This window comes from Archocentrus centrarchus, chromosome 7 (genome assembly GCF_007364275.1).
Source record: "Archocentrus centrarchus isolate MPI-CPG fArcCen1 chromosome 7, fArcCen1, whole genome shotgun sequence".
Taxonomy (NCBI): domain Eukaryota; kingdom Metazoa; phylum Chordata; class Actinopteri; order Cichliformes; family Cichlidae; genus Archocentrus; species Archocentrus centrarchus.
This window is the reverse complement of record NC_044352.1, coordinates 21980436-22005432: the sequence shown is the minus strand read 5'-3', so window position 1 is coordinate 22005432 and position 24997 is coordinate 21980436. Positions and strand designations below refer to the sequence as shown.

Here is a 24997-nt window from a genome sequence, read left to right as displayed (position 1 = left end):
AGATGCCGCACTAGCTGAGCAGTGGGTGGTCTGTCAGGCATGCCTGCTTTGTACAATATGCAAATAATCACATGCAAATTACCTGTGTGTGTGTGTGTGTGTGTGTGTGTGTGTGTGTGTGTGTGTGTGTGAATATATCTGCATGGATGCAAATGAAAAATGCTTTTAAGATTTGGGCTAAAGATTTAAAGACATTACGGGGATTTCGCCAAACACAGTTACAGCACACAAAAATCAAAAGGCTACTCAGAGAAAACATCGGAAAGCTGGGGAGGAATGTGATTATGACACGTGTGCGCACGCACACACACACACACACACACACACACACACACACACACACACACACACACACACACACACACACACACACACACGCATGCATGTGCACGCACAGAGGCCAGGAGCTTTGAGCAGCCTCCCGCTGTGCTGCAACAAGAGATGTATTGTAGACAACACAGCTGCAATAACAAGGCTGGCCCAGTGCTAGAAGGAGCTGTACTGCAAGACTTTTAGTCTAGACCAGCAAAAACAGCCGCCATATTGTAACATGATTATGGATAGTTTCTGGGTTTCCAAATGTCTAATCTACCTGCAAAGGAATTTAAAGTGAAAGCAGCGTTTCTTTTTGTTTGTTTGTTTGTTTTTTTAAATTCTGCTAACATTCAGTGTACGCCACATTAAACAAAAACCAGGAGCTACGCTTTAAACATTAAACTGTATAAATCAAATCCGATATCATTTAAGGAGTCAGGTGGAAAGACTGAATCTTTCTGTTCTCTGTAATAGTATACTATGAATATTTTATGTGCTCCTCTTATGCAATTAACTCACCAGTGGGGTCTTTTTTTAACTCTAAAATGCATAAAAAATCAAGAGATGTTTTGCTATTTCTACATTACAAACTTTCTAATAAACATATGGAACTGAAGGTAGGCTGAGCTAATGAAGGGGGGAGGGGTTAAATTAGTTGGCTGGAATTACTTTCCATTTAAATCTAGCATACAATAATACAAATAAATTCACTGTGACTTTAATGCAAGCGAATAATGGTGAGAAATTTGACACAGGTGATGTAAGAGCATGATAAAAGGTGCAGGAAGGTATAAATGATTGAGCTGAGTTGTAAGCCACATCCTAATCTGAATTCACTGAGCGCACACCTTAAGATATTTTTGCCCACACGTTACTCACTCTGTGAAGGCATCCTGCTCATATTCTCCCTGATGCAATGCAACGTACTTTTATTCATAATCGATCTTTTAGTTCCTAAACTCCTTTTGCCCATTTTGTTGTGTTTTCTGAACACGACACAAAAATGGCAACGCACCACGAGAACATTCAGCCAGCATGGCAGTGATATAACGGGCGAGCGTTCTGCAAGGACAACAGAACAATGTGTCTTGATTAAATAAAACAAAACAAGCATATTTTAAGCCCCTGCGGATTAGAGCTGCAGCCCTTTGCAGGGTCTCGTGTTGCGGTTGACTTCACAAACCCTAACAAAATAAAATACACACGGGTAAGTAAACAATTGCTCGCTAATGCAGAACATGGGAAAAACATTGGAGTCATGACGAGCGCCGTGTCAAACACGCTGGTTATCGTTCGCGCATACCCAAACAGAGCACCCACAGAGAGAGAGCGTGAGACAAAGAGGCTGAACAACACACCAACATCTCTACTCTCTGCAACCCAGGCACATCAAAGCCTTCTCCGCCCATTTATCTGCGTGTGCCTGTAAATCAAAAGGCATACTTTGAACATGCACACGCACATACACACACAAACACACTGAGGCTCAGGCTGCATTTGCTTTGTGCAGCAGAGTCCAGGACTGGGTAGGGAAGGTAAAGGATTTTGCTGTAGACGAGGGAATTACTCGCCTCAGCTCACTCTGTCAAGGGGGGGAGAGGAGGATGACTGTTTACCAGAAAAGGGGGGGGGGGGGGGGGGGGGGGGGTGCAGAGAGGTCGTTGCTGTGTCTCAGGCAGTGCTTTCTACTCTGCGAGTCACCTTTTCACTTCACTTTCACCCCTCACTTAGCCCTGCCACCGTCATTGAAATGAGACACACATCTACCCCACCTTTAAAAATGGCACTACGCTGTGTTAGATAAGAAGCCAGGTCAATGCAATTAGTTGTAACAGCATGTTCAGGGCAGACACTATACACAGGAAAACAAGATGAATAAATGGACAAACACATTCAGAACCCCATGGAGAGAAAACCCAAGGAATGCACCCACACACAGAAGATCTGTGCATCCCAGTGTGACCATATGGTTTGGCGGGGACTTCCTACCCACCGCAGAGGAAGTGTCCGTTTACAGTGCACAGTTCAGTTGTCTGCCATCACATCCTGTCTCCCAGCTTTAAACGGCAATGTGAAGCCTGCTCTGCTCAGCCCAGTCACGGCTTTGAAGTTAAATCAAGCAGAAAGGAGACACAGTTCACCATACCATGCAATCAGGATCGGCATGAGATCTGGTAGGGCGCACGCAACCCCAAACAACAAAGCAACATAAAGGGAGAGCTTTACTTTCTGCAGCTTATATGTGTGACGCTGGTTCACTTTTCAGCCAGCTTTGCTAGTGGTGTGACTGACTTCCACCTGTCCTTGGGTGTAGGGTGATTAGGTGTTCTTAAAGCTGACTCTTTGTAGCGGAGTGGATGCGTGTAACAGAGTGCATGTGGAGAGTGATATGATACGCATGATCCAGCAGACATTGACTAACAGTATGTGGAGTACAACGGGGCGGGGTTATTGATGACTCTCTTAAAAAGTGGGTATCATTGCCATGGCAGCCAATACGTTATCACCACACAGCCACGCCCAGTCCCTGGTCCAGACCAATGGGCAGCCAGCTGCCAAGCAAACAATCCCCAGCAGTGCTGGAATGGTTGCGGGCGAGAGGAGAATGCTAAATGTGCCACTTCACATCTGGTGATTGACACAGAGCCTCTTGTTTACAGGCGCCGTGGAGATTTGCATCTTTTTACCACTGCCACTCCTTCTCCTCTTCTCTCTCGTTCCTCGTCTTCTCCTTTGTGTCCCCTGCTTCACTCCCACAATCCTCCCCGTTTGTGGCGGCTCTGCATGAAGTGGATATTACCCCACCCTGCTGCTATGATATTGATCAGCCTCCTCCTTCCCTTTCCTCCTTCTCTCTCCTTTTCTTCATAGCCCACTGCATTGATTCCACCTCTCCCTCTGAGCCCGCCAGCTAGGAGTGATTACACACGCTGCTCACATACAGCGATGCAAACACACACACAAGCATGCACATTAGTCTTTGGTAGGGATGTGGGACGTGTAGCCTTGCTTTACTTTAAAGGCTATCAAGCTCAGCGGCTGCTGCACCAGCCCCGTGAAAACACTGCTTCTTTTCACTCAATCAAACCCAGTGACTGCCAGCTTAGCATGCCATACAATCATAATAAACATCTTTGTTATAGCACGTTAGCATAGCACACCAGCCATCTGGCATAAAGCTGACTGTGCTCTGGTGTTTTCTGTCAGACTGGTGCTAAAGATGGCTGTGGTAGGGCTTGACAGGTGGACTCCAGACACCTTGTGATTCTGTGCAGAGCCACACAGAACACATACACACTCCTTATATGGGCCTGTGGTGCTGCACTCACCAGCTACACACCAACAGCTCTCCTACTAAAGGTAAAACAGTGAATTGAAACAGCTAGGAGTGGGTGTTAGGACAGCACAGACAAAATACCTAATCACAGAGCCAACTCATCTGTGTCCAGTTGAGAATAAAAATATCTCTCCGGTGTGAATGGACAGCCACGCTGACCGTGAACATGACACCAAAAGTCGAGCCCGCCTAAACTGAGCGAGCCGCGGGAGCTCTTGGCTGGTCTGTACATGCTTAGATATTCATTTGTAAAGCAACCCTCTCAAATTTACCAGACAGTATCTCTGCTAACAATAGCTCATGAAGTGCTAAAGGTTTTAGGTGGGGAGTCCTAGCTGATGAGCTAACATGGGCAGTGTGGGCTGATGCAGCAAGAGCAACCACTTATCTCTGTGTAACCTCTCTCTGGCAGCAGCAACAATCCAGCAGAGTCTACAGCAACAGGCCAGAGATCCCACATATTATACACACCCTCGCTGCCATTTGGCATTTAAATGGCATTTTAGCATAGCAGCAAACAGTTTGCACCTAATTATGGCTAGCTGTTGCTGTGTAATGAGTTGAGCTAGTGTCTCAAAAAGCCATCCACACAAGAGCAGGACTATTATATCTACTCTCTTAAGAGTAACCAATATCTCTGCTTTTAGGCTTAATGCCAAGGTGGACTGGATGTTAGCAGGGATGGGTAGCTAGTCAAACCCAATGCTAAACGTGCCTAAAGGCTAAATTATTAATTATTAAATTATTGGCAAGCTCAGATGTAATCGGTTCTGCCCTCTTTATTAAAGAAATTCAGAAAATAGATTGCTACATAATGCTACACAAACATTATCTTGCACAACTGGCCTCACCAACTCTTTTTCTAATTTGCAGTAAGATTAAGAGATTTGTCTGTGATGCAATTACGCTATTCCCAATCCAGAAAAGATCTCTCTCTCTCTCATTCCCTGAGTCTGAGGGGTGGGGCAGCTCTCTCTCTCCCACACACTGCTGCTCCATGCAGCACACAAAAAGACCCTGCTCTTAATGACAATGAAGGAGAGAACTAAACGCTCAAAAGCATGGTTACACTTCATTAGAGTCTGTGCTGACAATGCTCCTTGGCACAAGGGCAACAAGTCTTTTGCATTGGAGGGCTCAAACACAAGCAGACTGTTGAAATACCTAGCCAAAGTGAAAGGCAGATATATACAGCATATGACTGCCTAGCTCTTAGCTCAGCTCTCCTTGGCTCAGCTATGCTATAAATGCTAATATATGCAGAATATGGCTGAGTTCACAAATTTAATCAGAAATGGCCAAAAGAGAATAAAGCAATTCAGGTCTCAAATTTGCTTTGCTTTTTTACTCTTAATAAAAAACAAAAATTCAAAAAGTACAAAATCAATAAGCATTTAAAAAACATTCGTGACTAATTAACAGGACAGGTTAACAGGTGAGCGCAGTCAAAACAAAGATAAAGACAAAGGGGAAGAACAAGGGCAGTGTGCATGTGATCAATAGAGGTAATCAATATTCTTCCCCTGTACCTTTCACTGTTTGGATTAGGACTCACGTTGCACTAACCTCTTAGGTTCAAAGTGACTTCGAAAAAATGCCTCAAATAAAACTGAGCGACGCATTCAATCAATTGCTTTCAAAAATAAAAAAAAATAAATAAAAATAACAACTCAAGCTTTGACAAATAAATAACATTATGTCTCATTATCACTCAGAGTAGGCCCATCTAAAACCCCACTAATGACCCAGGGAGGCATCTTTAGAGATGACATTTTGGGCCAAAAAGTACTCCAGGAGACAGTCAGCCATCTGTTAACAGCGAGCTTCATCAGTCCCCCACCGGTCCTGTCACAAGTCTACAGCTCAAACAGCGTAAGAACAAGTTTGGCTGCGAGGTTCATGCTGGAGAAATGAGGTGTGTGTTTTGTGGAAATGTGTGCTTCTTGGCTCCGCGGGGAGGAGAGGACGACGGGTCACTGTCTATCCAAGGAGCACACCCAGACAGACGAGGTCTCAATCACCCCCATCAACCCTTCACATCCTCCACTTGCTGATGGAAAGAACCTCTGCACTCATCCACCAACTCCATTACCTGCTGTGACAGGGCTGCGCATTAAATCATTCCGTTTCACCTGGAGAGGAAGGTGAAGGTAGGAGGAAGACAGAGATTTATTTATTTATTTTAGAATTCTAGCTGGTGTGTGAGCTAATTTGTACATGCCCACATGGTGGGCCGCCATCAGATCATCCCCATCCCAAGATGCACAGGCATGACGATGAATCACAAGGGAAGAAAAAAAAGGGAAAGAAAGGAGAAGACAAGAGAAAGTGGAATAAGGTGAGGAAGGTAAGACATAAGAAAGACATATTCAATCGTAAATGGGTCGGACATGATGGCAAACTATAAGTGGGCTGTTCAGCTCAATAGCTTGTTGCAATGCTGCAGTTAGAGTCTATACAGTTGACTGCATTAGCCCTATAAAAGCACACTGCCTGTTCAATCTGGATTAAAAAATAATGTATTTAAAATGTCCTGATTCAATTAGCTCTGGAAAAAAGCAGGAGAAGGAATTAAATAGCATGTCAGATAAAGCTCCCAACACAGATTGCTATGCAGGGCAGAAGCTTGTCTTTAAAAGGGGGATAGGGGAGAAGCCACTGGATAAAAGACATGAGGGATTTGACAACTGTACAAAAAAGAGAGAGAGAGAGAGAGACTTATGGGAGGTCTGTACTTTTTAAATCATTTCATTAAGATAGTGCTTAGGCTAATTTAACAGTGGGCTTAATAACGCAGATTTTCCTCCCTTTGCTCTGTACACAAGTGTTAACTGCCTGCTGGAACAAAGGCGGCTCTGTTCACAAACACAACACTGCCAAACTGTTAAGTACATTCCTATAAAGAGAGGAACAAAGAGCATTTGAGCGTGGCGGGAGGGGAAATGAATACAGCTACTGAGGGGATAGCACGGCTCGGCCCTTTGATGCCAGGAAATGTCTTTACCATCACAGTGTTTATACTGCTTCGTAGCATACTTTTTTAAGATTGAGGCAACAATAAAATAAACTGGTAGTACTGTGAAATCTCAGTAGGGATGATTGGGAGAGATTACTGCTGAGAAGGAGGGAAAGGGAGTCTTAGGTATGTACTTCCAGGCAGCAGACGAGCGGAGGAGATGGTGGAGAATTTAGAGGGCTGGACTGTTTTTTAGGGAAGCACAGCAGAGTACTTAGGGGTTACACAATGCAGGAATAATGAAGTGTGCAACATTCTGTGTGTGTAAGTCACAAGAAGACACAAACACCTATCCGCAGGATAAATGAAGTGTGTGTGCAAGTGTGGTGAAGCGTCTCCCAGCCTTTGCAGCTGCGGTTCCCTCACTCCATGTGATCCATTGGTGGTGACAGACAGGCAAACATAATTTAGGCTTGCCCATCAAAGCGCATGCAACACCAGCCACAGCCACTGCAGGCGGAAATATGACGCACCGAATGGAAAATACACAATCCTCCCTCTGTGTCTAAGAAAAGACCAGCATAGATTTGTCATTACCTGAAACCTGAGGGAAAAAAACACGTTTTATCTAAGTTTTTCTACTCTTTTCCTGTGTGTACGCGTGATCAAAGGTGATCATCTTTTTTGTCAATCTTCGGGGATATGGGTGAATTTTATGGGCTGAAAGGTTTTACAAAATCTATGAAAATCCTTCTTTGAGAGCAAAAGCTGCAACCATGAGCCCTTCAAGTGTTTTATTTGCTGGTTATGGAGTGCCTCCAGTGTGTAAATCTTGATAATATGACTGGTAAGGCTCTCTGGTTTCTAGGTTTGTTCACATATACTGACCGAGTTGTTCTTGAGAAACTGAATCAGACTCGTTAAACAGACCAATATCACCACTTAATGATCAAAGCCTGAGCATATGTGAGCCAGTTGCGTCGCATTAGATCAACAAGCATTTGTAAATGGAGGACAGAGTTGGCGGTGATTCAAGCTACAGCACATGTACAAAGTGTCAGAAGGTCTGTGTGAGATTGCAGTGCTGCTGCAGGGGAGCCGCTGGAGATGACAGCCGATGTTGATGTTGCTGTTATTTGGTTTGTTTTGTTTTTTACGGCTTTGTGAGGCAGCGGGTTCCAAGCTACAAAACGCAGACATTCCTCAGGCCTCACAGCAATCCCTGAAATTTCCTCTTTTCGTGTCTTCCCCTCTCTCTGACCGATGCCTTTGCCCTCTTTCCTTCCTCCCTTTGCTCTCTCTACTGGCAAGAGTTAATTTGCACCATGTGTTCTTTAATAGAGATTTGGGGGTGGGGGCGGGGGGGGGGGGGGGGTGGGGGGGGGGGGGGGGGGGGGGGGGGGGGCGGGTGGAAGCGTGTGAACCCGATACCACTGTAAATCTCCACTTCCACAGCGTTACACCCTCTCGCCCCTCCTCCTCCTCCTTTTTCTCTCCTTTTCTCTCTCATTCTTTTTTTTATTGGCACGTCACACATTGGACAAGCTGGAAATTACACTGAGCTGAACACCAGTGGTGAAGCATGCCAGATACCTACTTAAGCTGAGAAAGGGAAGGGAAAAGTGAATGCTGGAAAAAATAAAAAGAGAGAGGGGCGAGGGGCGTACACACGAGTGAAGTTGTAGGAGAATGTAGGAGAAGGCCAGGAGGTGGGGTAAAATTAGCCAACTATTTTCAGAGCAGAAGCCAATCCAATTAAAGCTTGACCAGTCCACATAAATGTGTTTAGTGTCTGGTTACTACACTCAGTACTGGGTGGCCAGGAAGACACAAGAGATTCTCCTCTAAGTACGATACTCACGACCGCTACTAAGACAGTGACATACTGAAAGTAAAAATCATGAGTGAGCAAAGAAATAACGAAAAGTCTTATCTGGTTACAAGACACTATGAACGTTAGCCTACTTCAAAGGACCCTTTGCCCTCTAATTTAGCATGCGGCCGCATATGGAGGAGGAGGCTGCTTTCCTTTCAATAGGAAGGCCCTGGTCGAGTGAATAAACAAGCCATTATTTTCATATACAACAACAAGGTTGGGAGTCCTGTACAATCTGTGAGCATCAAACCTACCTGCCTTTCTCGGCATCTGTGCTACATTTGTTTTTTTTCCCCCCACTTTCTCATCAGCGGCAGAGCCAGAGCAGGCAGCGGTGTCTGTTCTCTCCTCTGCTTTTAAGTTAAAATGTAGTGCTACACACCAGAGCGCGGTGACTTCACTGCACGTGTTAGCGAAGACATCACAGTAGGTGTTTTCACTTATGCTCGACTAAAAAAAAAAAAAGCATCTGAGGCAGAGCCAACAATTTCAACAACTCAACAGTAAAAGGTGAAATTAGCACTAAATGTAAGTCCCAACTGTAATTTTTCCCTGGGAAAAAAAAAAAAAAAAAAAAAAAGACATAAAATTACATTTTTACATGCAGCCGAGCTGGTCTGAGTAAACTAATTATCCTCTAACAGAGGGGAGAGTAGTCAAAAGGCTTCTCTACTGAATTATTTAGCAGAGACGGGTCAAAGAGGTGGCTATTGATCGAGCCCTTCTGAAAATGTTACGGCCGCTGGCCTGGCCCTCCAGTCCGACCAACCCCCATTGTCCGGAGGCTGCACCCACACCCCATCTGGGAAAGTAATCACCACTCATAAAAACACACACAAACCCCATTTTGATTTCAGTCTACTTCACTCCCCTCCCATCTTTTATCCTAGAGAAAGAGATAATCCTATTGGTTGAACAACTAGTTTCCATAGCAGCGTTTAGCTAATGCACAGGGAGGGCAGTGAGGGTGAGAGAAAAAAGTGCTATCTGTCCAAAAAGATGAAAAGAGGGAGAGAAGAGTCAAAGAGCCATGCAGAGGGTTGGGTAGGTTTCATTTTAAACCCACAAGGAGAGCTCAATCCCAGTTGCTCCACTTGCTGGGCCTGAAATGTGTTGTTATCTCAACCTTGCCATTTGTATTGCTTTATTTATTCATCACTGCGCTGGTGTGGACAATCAATCTAACCCGTCTCCCAACAGAGACGGGGCTCTGTAGCTGTCAGAGAGACGCATGCCTGTCTCCATCTGATTTGAGAAATGTACCACGCTTGCAAACCGACACCAGAGTAGGACTACGGCTTGTCAGTCTTGCAAATTGTAAGTGCATGCTTGCATAGAAAGAGCAGCTGCTTTAAGCTGGTCACCAACACGGCAGCTTAATGACCTAATGTTTTTACAAAGAATGGCATTAATGGCTTCACCTCAGTGAAATTTCAAGCGTGCAGAAACAGAGCGAAGGAGGGAGGGAACAGGAGGCGGGAGGCGCTGGGGTGCCTCATACCTCACAGGGAAGAATGAATCAAAATGGTCATAATGGGGAAAGTCACATGATACTGCCAAAACAGTGGCTGAAAACACTTTGCTCATGGGGTCTAATCACAGCCAACTGCAAAAAGAGGAAAGGGAGGGGGCTATTTGTCAAATACAGATAGGTAATCTGAGCAGAATTCATTTGTCCAAATAGGGAAAAAAAAAATATCCTGCTTTGTTTCCCTTTTGCAGGCAAGTGGAAGTGAATGGCCATTCAGTGTTTAATAGCTGTTGTGTTGTGGTTATATTGCTTTAAGGCTAGCTACTCAATAGGGAACATTACAGGCAGGATGCTTCAATCACACAGTCTGCAGCGGGCTCGCCTGGCCGGCTACATCTATAGACGCCTAGATGCCCTTGTCAAAGCTGCTTCCTCACAGAGAGCACAGAGACAAGCACACACTTAAGACAACCCAACGCACAACTGCGAAAGGCTGCACCTCCACATGTTCATGCCTGAGAAATGTAGCAGCTTGCTTACAGCAGCTGAGTGGACTGTGGAAGGAAAGGAAAGAGCTGAGACGCGCACACGGATACACACACACACAAAATTGCCCCTAATGACTGTAGCGCCCCTCTCTCAAGAGATGGCAGCGGCTCCTGCTCTACTCGATAAATATTAACAAGAAGTGCGACTGATGGCGGTGCTCACTGATCCATAATTGCATTTCAAAATGTTCGATGGGGGTGGGGTGGAGGGTGGCCGCAAAGGGAGAAAGGAGATAAAAAGAGGAAACTCAGCCTTCCAGGCAGTGACAAGAGACAAGTGATGGCTGTCTAGTCAACCTCCCACCATCATCTCTGTGGCTCAGCACCGGCGAGAGAAACACACAGGTTGAGCACCGCAGCCTGACGTTCTTGCTTTCACTGACTTGCTGCACATGTGGGAATGGATCACAGGGACAGTCGCAAACTCCATTAACACATATACACTTACAGCTATTTTGCATGGATCTGAATATGCGCATGTGAGCTAGCCGCAAGCTAATTAGCTTGTGGATCTCATTGTTAAACTAATTCTCAGCACTTTGGATTCCATTAGGACTGCAGTCAGGGTCCACAGAAAACCTAATAAGTGCTCATGTTAAGCATGCGTATTTATGCACATAAATTTGCATCTTTATCAAACATTTTTAATTATGGACTTTGAATAGGTGGCACTTACCAAGGCAGAATGTTATACAGCAACTAAAACAGTCAGGAAGCAGTTGTGAGAGATATCATTAGCATTTGGTGTGCACGTGTGCGTGTGTGTGTGTGTGTGTGTGTGTGTGTGTGTGTGTGTGTGTGTGTGTGTGTGTGTGTGTGTGTGTGAAGAAGATATGCACATGTTGTTTACGTGACATATGTGCTGTTATGTCAATCCAAAGCAAACATGTATCTGAATACACATCTCACCACGCACAGACTGTGCATGTGTCCTGATTCCACACAGAGAACTATGGATGGCAAAAAACCAATAAATTATGTTTAATGATTTACTCATTAATATCTGAGCTGCAGAGGCTTTTAAATCTGCACCACCGTCTGCACTGTACTTTCAGCACTTCTGCGAAACACACTGGTAGATGTTGACTTCAGGGGAAATTTTATCTAGCACTAAAAACGAGATGGCGTTTTGTGCATCATTAAAATATTACAGCGCATTCAGAGCCCTGGTTTTCTATAATAGTCTTACAAACAATTGTGCCACACTGAGAAAATGTAGAGTTTTCCTCATTAATTTGCAAGTCGTTGCTAATTAAATGTTTTGGCCAGCCAATTAATGAATCCAACCAGTTTACAGGAAATAGATGATATCATCTCAGCATCACAAAGAAGAGAATGTATCAAAATGTTTTCAAATGAAGACTGAAAAAATCCTTTTTAACACATACATCCAGATCAGTCAAAATATTCCTGCCTTTTTTTGACATTTCTATGATAACAGTGAGTGAAGTGAGTGATATGACAAAACAAATTGGCACAGTTTCTTTGCATCAAACCGGATTTATTAACCATAAAGTTATGGATTAGACACTGAGAGGAGATGCAAACCAACCTGTGTGCAAACACTTATCAGTATGAGCTATGCTTTATATGCAATCTGTTATCCTCTGGAGACACACCTATGGTTTCAACACATCTCATCGCTTCCATTTCCATAATTATTTCCAGTAATACGCATACACACATGCGGAGTGGATGTATTGACATGTTACTTGACAGTGCTCTAACCTGAACAAACACGCCATCACAACATGTTTTCTCTGGACAAACACGCAGAATATACAGTGTGTCAGATTATCGTTTGCACATCTCGCAGGGGAAACAGAGCGCACTCAATCTTGGGGTGGTTCTAACCTTACACTGCTGCCAAATGAGGGGACGTAATGAATATCACTGAATACAGCATGCTCTGTACTGGTTGCATGACAAAAGAGATCCTTCATCCTTTTAAGCTGATCAGGATGGCAACATATGAGCAGGAATCCTGGCAACATAATTGCATTGTACGTGGCATCTAATTAAATGTCCATAAGCAGGAAGATCCAGGGGTGGAGATGAGCATTTGTTTGTGAGGCTAACAGTGGGAGAAAGACAGTGAACATGTGTGTGTCTGGTTGTGTGTGTGTCTGTGTGTTGGTGCACTGGGCTCCTCAATCCCTTGTTCCCCGAGGGAGAAACGCTGCAATCACTCCATTAACGAAAGAGGGAGGGAGACAGGGATGCTGGCAGAGAAAGAGAAGGATGTGGGGAAAGGAAGGGAGGGAGGCAGTATTGGGCACAGCTGACTTGGCCAATAACAGCAAATAAGGCTAGCTACAAGCAGAGAGGGAGGTAGGAGGGTCAATGAGCGTCGAGGACACGGGAACAATGACTTGAACATGGGATGGGAGGAGGGAGGGAGGTGAGTGACAGCAGATAAAGAGGAGTGGGGGGGGGATGGGGGAATGAAGTGTAGAAACAGAGAGATGAGAGAGTGAGAGGGAGAGAAATGGAGACAGAGGAGACAATTGAGGTAAGAAGAGTAGGATGGATTGGTGAAGTCAGGGTCAATGGGCAGATATGGCTGCAGACTGTTCAGTGCTCAGTTTCTGTCAAATGGCTTTTTGTCTTCGATTCTTCTCACACAGCGACATGCAACTCGCGTGGGCCTGTGCGTGTTGAAGTAGATTAATATGTATCAAAGTACATGATCATAATACAAGCTGCGTGACCAGAATAGAAACACGGCACGAGCGCGCACACACACACACACACACACACACACACACACACACACACACACACACACACACACACACACACACACACACAAGATAAAACGCGCAAGTCTGCGGCTGGCAAGCTCACTGCATTGCTTTCAACCAGTATAGATTGTAACACATTACAAGGTCATGGCACTGAGTGTAAACAGAAACTAGCCCTTGTGGGAAAACAGCCTAAAGGACTGCCAGCCTTTAATTGACCTAACTAATCACTTCCGAGAGAACGCACTGCGATGCACATCTTCATAATGGTTTTATGCACATTTACGATAGCGGCCACTTGATTCTCCTTAACAAACATTTCAATCATTCTTTGATCTGTTTAAATCCACAATTTTGTGCTACCACTTGTTTCTCTTGCGTTACAGCCTCATTCTTTTTAATCTGCAAGTTCTGCTAATAATTTTGCTATTTTAGTTTTACTAATGTTACTGCAAACTTTCCCCATTCTTAATAATTGAAATGTGGGAGAGTGAGATTTCATCTTTGTGAGAGCGTTTTAACATTTCGCCAGGGTTAAAGCAGCCTCCTGCTGGTCATCTTTGTATCTGGGCAGACATGTTAGGAAGGAGGCAGGAGGGTGGAAATCTATATGGCTGGATCAATGTGTCACAGAGGTTGCAGTGGGCACCAAAGCTGCCACTGTTGAGTAAACAAGCTAGAGAGAAATGATTGCCCTCCAAGTCTACAATGACCCCAAAAATGATGCAGGATTGATTTTTGCATGTGTTATTGTTGAATGACTGTCTTGGTGTGTGTGTGTGTGTGTGTGTGTGTGTGTGTGTGTGTGTGTGTGTGTGTGTGTGTGTGTGTGTGTGTGTGTGTGTGCATGCAGGAAGAGGGAAGAAGACACGCAAGCAGCAAGATTAGGCTCAGAATCATCCCAACGCAGGGAAGACACAAAGTGAGGAAAAGGATATAAAATACACAAACAGTCAGAGAGGCGGGCTTCAATCCTTGTTATTCTGCACAGAGGAGAAATTGATGGCTGCATTCACGATTTCTACACATCACTAATTGGATTCACAGGTCATTAGATAAAGTACACGACTGAGACTGTAATAGCCTAAAGACTGAGCAAGGCGAGTGAGAGTCAGGAAAAAGGAGAAGGGTGTGAGAGGGGCAATACTGATGAGGTTGTTTGGTTCAGGACCAATAAAATTTCCTCCCCTTCTGCTGTGTCTCCAAAGCCCTGCTCCACCACGCAGAGGTGGAGGGTGATCGATAATTTGTGCAGCAAGAAAAGGTTGTGTGTGTGTGTGTGTGTTTGGGGGGGGGGGGGGGGGGGGGGGGTGGAGACAGAAGAAGGGGGGGGGGGGTTACAGAAAGATGGAAAATAAAGAGAATGAGTTGCCTGTTGTCTCTTCTTTTCAATATATTGTGGCAGGGAGAGGAAATGAGATTAGCCCGACCATTATGTTCCGCAAAAGAGCCGAATGAGTGAAGGAGCGTTTTATTCTCCCAAAGGCGCAAGCCTGTGCCCCAGTTTTGAGCGCAGGGTGACGGGGTAGAATCGAGGTTGGCCCAGCTAGATGGTAGTTTATACAAACGTGCAATTACAACCTAAATCAGCCGTCATCCTAAAAGAGGATTTTGTGCTAGACTACCAAAACAGAGATTACGAGTTTTCACTGTAGCCTGGCTTTTGTGATTTGTAGCCCAGTGACAAAGTGAGCTCACTGAAAAATGCTGTACGTGTTTAGAGAGCCAGCGGGGCTTGTTGTTTTAACATAGGAGGACAAGGGTACAGTCTGCTCAAACACATAAAGGCATGCAGATGGCTGTTCATTAATTACAGACGGAGTGGGGGAGGGGAGTAAACAGAGAGACAGACAGAGAGAGAGAGAGAGAGAGAGAGGAGAGAGAGAGAGAGAGAGAGAGAGAGAGAGAGAGACACAGACAGAGAGAGAGAGAGAGAGAGAGAGAGAGACAGACAGAGAGAGAGTGAGAGAGGAAGTGAGAGAGGAAGGTCAGCTAATGTAGCTAGTATTCTGCCTCTCTCCCTGGACAATTAGCTCTGTCTGCCTCAGACCTCTTCCGGCGCTCTTAATCAAGGTGCAAGTGTGTGGGTGTTCATGCGAGAATGTGCGCGCATGTGCACGTGTTCATGAGAAGGGGTTCCTGCCGTCCTCAGCAGTCTCTAGAAGCAATCCGATTAAAGCCTTGCTGCTGTGGGGCCTGGCTGCAAGGCCTACAGCTCACCTTGAAAACACTTCTACACACAACTGCCCTTTGAGCACAAGAGCATTTACAAGTGTGTGTAATTATCCTACAAGACAGTGATCACTTTACTAGCATTCATATATTATCTATAAATAATACATAAACATATAGATACATGGGCATTTATTGGTCTAGGTGCAGCGGTTAAGAGTCTAAGAGGGGCTCAGAAGGTTGGTGGTTCGATCCCTGTACTCCCCTAGTCTGCATGCCTTGGGCAAAACACTGAATCCTGAGCTGGCCCCAATGTATCCATCAGATTTTGAGTGTGTGTGTGAGAATGTTAGGCAAAGCTTAGGCATAGAAAAAAATTGCTTGTATGAATGTGTGTGAATGGAAAGCGCTATATGAGTACAGTATATTTACCATCTATGCTAACCTGATAGAACTGTGCATTTTCTGGTTATTTTTGGTCAGGATAAATAAACATGTATTTCAGCTTGAGTGAATTAGCTCTGTAATGGACTGCTGACCTGTACAGGATGTACCCTGCCTCTTGCTCTATGAGGGCTAGGATAGGATCCAACGCACACACACACACACACACACACACACACACACACACACACACACACACACACACACACACACACACACACACACACACACACCTTCACTACGCCCCTGTTTCATAAAGCATTATGTGTGGCCTCTGACCCTAGCAGCCATTACTTTGGCCCTACCTACGCCTCACAAAGTCCTCTGTGCTCCCTGCTTAGACAACCAAACTCCTATTAAAAAAAAAAAAACAGGTAATACTCTGAGAAGCAAAAGGCAACACAAACCCATTCATTACATATTCCAAGAGTCTCTGCCCAATAAATAGTGGTCACATTACTGCAAACCTGGACCAAAATGTGCTCAGCTTTTTTGTTCGCAGCAGTTGAAAACCACACAAAAGACCAATTAAAAACATTCACATTCAGTTGCATAATGAATTTCAAGCTTCACTGAAATATTTCCATTCGCCTGCCAATAGAAAACAATCATCTGGGTGCACTGACCTTTAGGAAAAATCCAGCATGGGGTAAGCCGCTGCTACCATTAGTGTAAAAAGACATGGTGTGGTAATAAGACTATCCAGGATTATACAGCAAATTACTTAAAAAAAAGATATTCTGCATCTGCATCTAAACTGCAGCTCTCAAACCATAATACTGTGTCCTTTTTTTTATTTGCATGAACAAAGACAAATCTGCTGTGAATGAACTCAACTTCCTCTTTTGTCAACATGGAGAACGCAGTGTGAGAAATTTTGTGTGTGCATGTGTGGCTGTGATGCATTTTAAGTGTCCTGTTGCTGAGAAAACAAGCGCCGTCTCACTAAAGCGACCGAGCCTGATGAATCAGCCATTCTCATCAGCAAATTAAAAACTACCTTCTTTCTTTATTCAGCGAAAGAAGCAATTTGGCCACATTAGGTCGTTAAAAAAAAAAAATCAATTGAAAACTGGTAAAGGTCTCCTTCATGGAATCAATTAAGCACATCGACTAACATCTATATTTCCATTAAAGGCATTATTACACTGCCAGTGGATTGCAAAGGTTAGTAGTGTTTAAGATTCTCTGAAGGATTTTTATTTGCCCGCACAAAAACCTCATGATATAACCCATCAGCATTTCAGTATGATCTATTATGAAAATCTCGTCAGACTTGCCCCGATTTCCTCTGGAATTTCTTCTCAACGGTGGCATGTTTTCCCTGTTATGGGATATATGGGTGGGTTGGTGCTGAACCTCAGGCTAGTGTGAGGAAATGGGGACATGAAAAGGGCTGATAGGAAGGGAGGAAAAAAAAAAACAAAAGGAAAAACAAATCTACTCACCAGCTTGAAATCCTGAATGCTACAAATGAAGTAGGGAGTGTTGGGCCGCTGACTCTCAATGTACACACAATCTGCAAGTGAGAAAAAAAAAAAAGGTTTTAATGGAGATATTCACACTTCCCAAAGCTTTCATGTTTTTAAGCAGCCAGAGTTAGTAATATATTATTTTGTGTGCTGTTACCTCTGCTGAAAAGACATTTTTCTCCTTGAGTCAAATTCAATTGGAATGCGAGTAATAGGATTAAGGACTTTTGGAGCTCTACAAGGTTGCCTTTCCAAAGCAAACATTACGCCCCAGGGGAATTATGTTATTGTTCCACTCCATTTATACACCAGTGAGCAATACTAGCTTTAACCCCATCCCATCCCCAAGTCATAACTGTAACTTGTTTTTACAAAATGACAACCATTGCCAGCTACACATCTAGTTAGCTCTGGGTTACTCTGAGAGAAACAAATTAATGAAAAAAAAAAGAGAGAAAAAAAAAGAAGCACACCCTCTGTCTTCTCATTTCATTTCTTAAAAAGCTATCTAATGGCATACAACAGTCACAAGCATCAAATGAAGCACTCCACCACTGTGTGTGTGTGTGTGTGTGTGTGTGTGTGTGTGTGTGTGTGTGTGTGTGTGTGTGTGTGTGTGTGTGTGTGTGTGTGTGTGTGTGTGTGTGTGAGAGAGAGAGACGAGAGCCCTGGCTGGCTGTGTGGTTAAATTGAATGTGACTGGTGGTATGGCCAGGTCGTGAACTCTCATCTCCTTAACAAAAACATTCACGCTGCAGAGGACAAAAAACACACAGCCACTTCAGTTAAGAAGGAGGAGGTGGTGGAGGTGGAGGTGGGGGACACAGCTAATGGTTACTGCTCACCCTGCTACAGTACTTCCTAGAAACAGCCAGGTTTTAAAATGATTATTGAGAGAGAGAGAGATGTGAATTCACAAAAGTCAAATTAGCATAATAGTCACCTTTGGCTCTTAGCTGAAATACAAAACCAAATCAAACTGAGAGTAAAATGATTTATTTTGGTGTAAAACAGGACTTTATACTTGCTCACCACGCAAAGCAATCAAAAGCCACTGACTTAATTGATTGAAAAACAGGTCACAAACACACACACACACACACAACCGACCTTCTACTAACATGGAAGCAGTGCAACCAGCTACTTTAATGCTCTGAGGGCCGGGTGCTCTGACCATTTGGTGCAGCATGAAGAAAAGCACTTCTGCTGCCATTTACTCTCTCACACACACACACAGCTATGAAGGATGACAATATCGCACAGCTCTGTGAGCTTTGCTTTTGCGGGGGGGGGGGCAACATTTACACTGACAACACAAACGGCTGGCCCTCATCTCACTAAAACACCTGCTGAGCTGCTCCTCGCAGTAGTATTACGCCACACTTTCCCTAACAAAAGATGCGTGGCTGCCTTCTTTGAGCGACTGACGCTGCCATCAACTGTTATTTATTTGTGTCAACAGAGTTATCGATCTGGCTGTGGTTTATCTTTGCACTTGCACAGGAAAAGAGAGGTGGCAAAAGATATTAAATGACTCTGACACTGAAGACACCATTTGTAGAGGGGCTGGTGTGTACGTGTGTATGCCTGTGACATCATGGGCTTTGTTTTTTTTTTTTCTTTGAGACGCTGTGTGTGTGTGTGTGTGTGTGTGTGTGTAACCTCGGGGTGGGCTTGTTATCTGCTGGAGGCTGAATGAGCTGTTCTAAAAGGGGGAAGTGGTGTGGGGGTGTGGGGGGTGTTATCGCCCTCACTGGCTCTGAGTGACGCATTATATCTCTCTCACTACTGCCCTCTTCATGCTTCCCCCCCCCCTCCTCTTCCTCCTCTACACCATCCCTGGAAGTCATTTACAAGATAACATGAATGAAAATATCCATCAGTGCTATTGTGTGATCTGTGAACAACACACTGTGTGTGTGTGTGTGTGTGTGTGTGTGTGTGTGCGTGCGTGCACTGGGTGAGACAGAGAAAAACGGGTAGAGGAGGAGGAGGGATCAGGATGGTGGGAGTGGGGGGAGGGCAGAGAACAAAAGAGACTAATCTGAATGAGATTGACATGTTTCGGAGGAGTCAAATCGGGGGAATTAGGGTTTAGTGTCCCTTCACCTCGGCAGCACATTCATTTAGAGAGGCCAGATCTCCGAGTCTACACCCGAGAGCACATCAACAGGCACAAAGAACAGACAGCGCGAGTGAAAAAGATAGGTGGTGGGCAAAAAAAAAAAAAGAGACAGGGATCTAGTTTAATCATTCACAGACAGCAAGCGAGTCTATTCTTCGAGCGTCAAAAGCACATTCTGAATTCATCCTGGGCACTAAAAGTCTACTACCTCAAGGGCATTTCTCTGAAATTGACTCGAACACGAATCTCAGTGAATGTGAAAGTTAAATCCAAGTTAACGCTTCAGACTCTTGTCATCTGAACAAAAAGGAGGCAATGGAGCTCAGGGAGGTTTGGGTTGGGGTAAACGGGGAGGAGGGCTGAACCGGGACACACGGTTCCTCCAGGGTCTGCCTGGTTTGTTGAACATTCCTGCCATTTTGTGCATTTGGAAATGGGTCTCCTCGCTCAAGTGGAGAAGTGGAAAGGGGAGGGACGAGGTATTTAACTGTGGTGGGGGTCTATGTGGGGGATGGGTCTTTTTTTTTTTTTAGGATTGAAGTGTGTGCTGGCGGATGGATGCAGCCTTCACTGGAGGCGGGAGAGCCACAGTGGTGCTTTTGCAAATGAGCGCTCATTTCTTCCAGCAGCCATACGTTTACGTTCTTCTACTTGGAATCCACCGCCGGCTGCAGCGCCAAACGAGACACAGAGCGAGTTCGATACTTCAACAAAGGGGAGATAATCAAGAAGTAACTGAGTGCAGTTCACCGAAACCTGATCCCGGTGATGACTGTTTCTCCATTTAAACTGTACCTGCTGAGTTCAAGCAGCTGAATTTTCAGTGTTACAACCTCACAACACACACAGAAACACACACACACACACACAAATACTCTCGGTCTATTTTTTTTCTTTTTCAGCTGTACTTCATTGTTCAGCCAGCCATTCTCTCATGGCTGCCAAGCATGTCTAATCTAAAACACACCTAGCCTCAGCAAAAGAGGCATGTCCTCTTCTCTTCTCCGTATCAAGCAAATAAAATGCTGTTTAATTTGCTGCAACATTCCAGCAGAAGGGGAGGTGGAGTTCTTAGATAATATCTGCTTGGATTTCTTTTATGAGCCAGCAACAATGGAAAAGTCACATTGTGAACACAACCATGTATGCCAGTGTTTTGTAAACAGTGGTGCAGGGAAGGGGGGGGGGCATATTTTAGGTAGCTAGACTGGCTTATTAAATCAAAAGGGAGCGTTTGTTTAAGTCATGCTTGCAGGTGGTGAGTGATAACCACAAGGCAGGACACACCTGCATTGTTAAAAGTGGTGCTCGGCTCAAACCGTCCATGAACACGTGCGCAGACACACAGGCGCACAGCAAAACTTTGGCAAACACCCCCCCCCCCCCCCCACTTGAATCTACTAATCCTAAAATTAAACACAACGAGGAATGTAATAATGAAAGCATGGAGGTGTGAGGAGACCAGAAGAAAGACAAAACTGGTGTAACTAGTGATTCACCACAGACTGCAGCAGCTCTTTCTAAGCGAGACCAGCTGATGACCAAGGCCACTTCCTGCTGGGCTGGTCCCAGTGGGGTGGCGTAACAGGCAGCCAAGGCCTGAAGGTAAACAGACACTTGATTCTTCCCCAACTTTCCTTCCTCTCTTCTCTCCAACCAGCCCAACAAGTCTCCCTTCTTCTCCCTGGAAAAGCAGTGGGAAATACCTGGCAAGCGATACCATCAGCTCTCTACAATAGGGCAGGCCTACAGCTGACTGAGCTCCTAGGGGAGAACAGAGGCTCTTTGACAACACCCTCCCCCCCACCACCAAAACCCTCTCCTTTCCCTCTCGGCTAGCCCACGCTTTCTCATTTAGCAGTCGGCAGGTGGTTGGATTTCACTAAAAAGCCCTTTTCCCAGAGTCTCTGGCGTGGGGAGAGATGGGAGAGCGGAGAGGGCCCTTTTAAAAATAGATCTGTTCAGTTAACGACAGGCTACAGATTCACACTGCTATGTTTCAATATGAAATGACTCCAAGGGCTTGTCCCCTATGTTAGCCTGAATGGAAACCGCAAACTGATCGACAGCTAGCTCTGGATTGCGCTATGCTTATGTGCTACACTGGCTGTCTTTGCTCTACAAAAACCAGTCCAACATTTACTGATTCACACCTTACAGGCTTCTCAATAAGATTCATACCAAAAACAGAGGAAATCTATGATATGTGATGATAGGTGTGGGCGATCCTATTTTGGAATATGATCTGCTTTCCTGAGGAATAACACAGATTCCGTCATTAAAAGTTTCTACATTTTGAAATAACTAACCAATCACGACAGCGACGTGTCGAGGGTTTGTGTTGATGCTGATCAGTGTATATTTGATAAAACAAAACTGAAGCCCTTCTAAACATAAAGGACATGGCAAGTTTGTGTGACTGTAAACAGCTGCTCCAAAGTTTGGAGTAGGGAGGAGGACTGGTTGCGTGTGTCAGGCATGCAGTTAGACCCAGAAACACACAAGGCGTGCCAGCTGAACACATCAACAAATCCTTCAACACACAAGGTGTTTCTCTCAGTCTAGCCTTAATCTCTCTGCATATATGATTCACCTACACAAATCTACATTTGCCAAGTAAAAAGAAAAAAATACTAATATGAATCAGGTGTTAAGTGAGATGATGCAGCAGTCATGTCGTGCGACACACGGTGAGGTAGAAGGAGGAGATGCGATCGTTTCCATTAGCTCCACTGTTTGATGTGTGTTTGTCAGAGATAGGCACCATGTCTCCAACTGTTAAAAGCATGCCTTTTTCTATGACAGGGTGTGTGTGTATGTTTTCCAGTACACAATACTGATTATCAGCGTGCTATGTATGTGCGTGCACTGACAAGTTGTTTGTTTTTTTTTGTTTTGTTTCTATGCTTCTAGGGTATCTCCTATTGATCCACCACAGCAGTGTGTATAATCTCTAGAGAGAGGATCTATAATCTAGGGTGGGGATGTGGATGAACGTAGACGATGGGCTCTGGAGGTGTCTGGCTGGGCCTGAGGAAGTGGTGCGAGTTAAGCTACAGGGCACAGATCGATTTGGCATGTCTGCCCGAGCTAGCTGTTCACCCCAGCAGCCGATCATACAAATGGCCCGGGACACAGCCCCCTGGACACCACCAGGCAAACTCCTCCATTCCTTTTAAACAGCAGCAAAGCTAGAGTTAGCTGCAGGCCCACCTACAGGCCGATTGCACTTCCCCATCTAATCGATGTGCGCTAAGCTGCCTGAACCCATCTTCAAGGGATAGAAGGGCTAAGCAGAGAGATTGAAGGGTGGCTGAAGACCAGGAGTGTGGAGATGGTTTCAATACTAGCTTAACTGTTCTTTCTTAAGTGATGACACAGGCCTGTATGTTTCTAAATCTCCCCTGTGACAGAAGCAATCAAAATGGCATTTTGGTTCACAATTTATTTCACTGTCTGCACTGTTCTCCATCACATTCTTCCTCTCCCCACGTCTGGGGTGGCGCAAATCCCTCTCGGAGGGTGGTCAGTTTTACATATTGTGTGTCACTAGACGGCTATAAAGGGATTTAACATTTAGTAAAGCATAATCCATTGCAGGCTTTGTGCCTGCCTAAGCTGCACACATCAAATCTGATTGCAAGAAGGCTGCTACCAATGACCAAGCTGTAGCTAAACAAGCACACACACACACACACACACACACACGGCTTGTCACTTGAACAATAAGCAGAGGCGACAGCAGGAAGTCGGTTGCTGAGGTAGAGGATCTTCCATGTTGACAACAGGAGGTAAATTACAAACGAGTGTACCGATGCTGGGGCCGTCACCACCCTATCGTGGCTCATTCCTAATCTAAACCAATCTTAACAGCTCCAGTCTACATGACGTGAGGAGGCTGTGACATTCAGGCCACTCCAGAAATGTCAAACTAATAGAAGGAGAAGACAGGAGATATAAATATTCCACATCAACCAGACCCTGGCCATGCTGCTCACTCGGATGTGGAAATATAAATATTCGGAAGAGCTAATCCACTGAGACGGTCGGCTTCGTTTATATGCCTTTTGAATGTTTCATTGATATAACTGACTGCTTCCGTTTTTGTTTTCTCACCCCTTTCAGCAACCCGCCCTCTACCTCGCATGGTCAACTATGAGACACTGCGTCGGTGCTTTCTCTATTAAACATGAAATGCCAAGTAAAAAAAGGCTTCAGTGGAGTCCGCCGCAGAGTGATAGAGATAGAAATAGTGTGAGCAACAACAAGGCTTGATTCAGTGTGACTGCTTGCTTGAGGACCTCCACTGATACCAGTGCAGAGATAATTTAGCCGACCAGATTACGCAGCTAGGCTGAGAGCACAGAGTGGGGATGTCTGGCTGTTTCACTGCACCTACTGGAAGTCATCTGTTTAGTAGACGAAAAAGAGAAAAAAAAAAAAAAAAGAAGGAGGGCTGAGTGTTAGTGTGGATGTGTGGTTTGGGGAGACAAGCCGAAGAAGACAGCCTAACACACTCGCTGTAACTTCTTATAGCTTCCCATTAAACACCCAAGCAATGTGGGCCACTCCCCTCCCCCACTACTTGACCTTTTGCTAGCTCCCAGATAAATATAAAAGCATGATGGCAATGATTTAGGGGCAAGGCAGATAGCAGTGAGCAGTGTAAAAGACACAGCTAGTTAGTCTGGCTTCTTTCTGTCACTCAGTGTTGACATTTCCACCGCTAATACAACTAATTTAAACAGTAAGTGAAGACAGGCTGTGTTTACAGCCGTGAAAAAAGTCGGTTCTCTTTTTATCATCGTTTATCCGAGATATTCAAGCCACACCACCACAGCTCAAAAACCTCTCCCAGAAAGTGGAGTACCTTTTGGCCCCAGAGGAGATAGCATATTTTCAGTGAGTCAGACGGCGCTGGAATGAAATCATTATCATGGCTGTCTTTATCGTATCATCTATTGAAGCACCACTTTGCTTTATTGACTAAGCTCAAGACAAAGCTCAGAGTGGGTCAACTTGGAATTGATTGTATGATGCATTGGCCTCTAGCCTGAAGGAGTACTTCTGCTGTTGGGGGACTGCAACTTTGGAGAATCTGCAATTCCTCAGCAGCTTATTGCAGCAGAGATGACAAGAATCAGTCACTGATAAATCAATGCCAGTTTTTCCCTATTCTTAAAATAAACTTATTGTGAAGAAAGTGGGTTGTGTTAAAAAGTGTAAGTGACACTAAAGCTAAGCTATGCAAAAACAGAAACAGGGTTTCTTAAAACTGGCTTTGATGGAGGATGTTTACAGTATGTATGTGTGTCGTTTCATATTTTGCTCTCTCTGCTTTCCCTTCACATCAACAGCTCCTGGTAAAAAGGAGATTTTCTAGCCAGTGTTGCCAACTGCATGCTCAAAGGGAATTGCTGAGGCTTTCTCAATAATAATAAGAAGAATATAAAGTCTTTACCTTACATTGTAAAGTGCCATGGGATGACTGTTGTTGTAAAGTGACACTGTATAACTAATATTACACTGAATTGTAC

At 44.7% G+C, this 24997-nt stretch overlaps 1 protein-coding gene across 4 annotated transcripts in view; it reads right to left on the bottom strand.

The window, feature by feature from the left end:
* rerea (arginine-glutamic acid dipeptide (RE) repeats a) overlaps positions 1-24997 on the bottom strand; it is a 127264-nt gene that overhangs the window by 47360 nt on the left and 54907 nt on the right. For all 4 annotated transcript variants that reach the window (XM_030732813.1, XM_030732816.1, XM_030732815.1 and 1 more), the window contains one exon: positions 17312-17382. In XM_030732813.1, coding sequence (XP_030588673.1) covers positions 17312-17382 — 71 coding nt within the window. The remainder of the gene's footprint in view (positions 1-17311; positions 17383-24997) is intronic.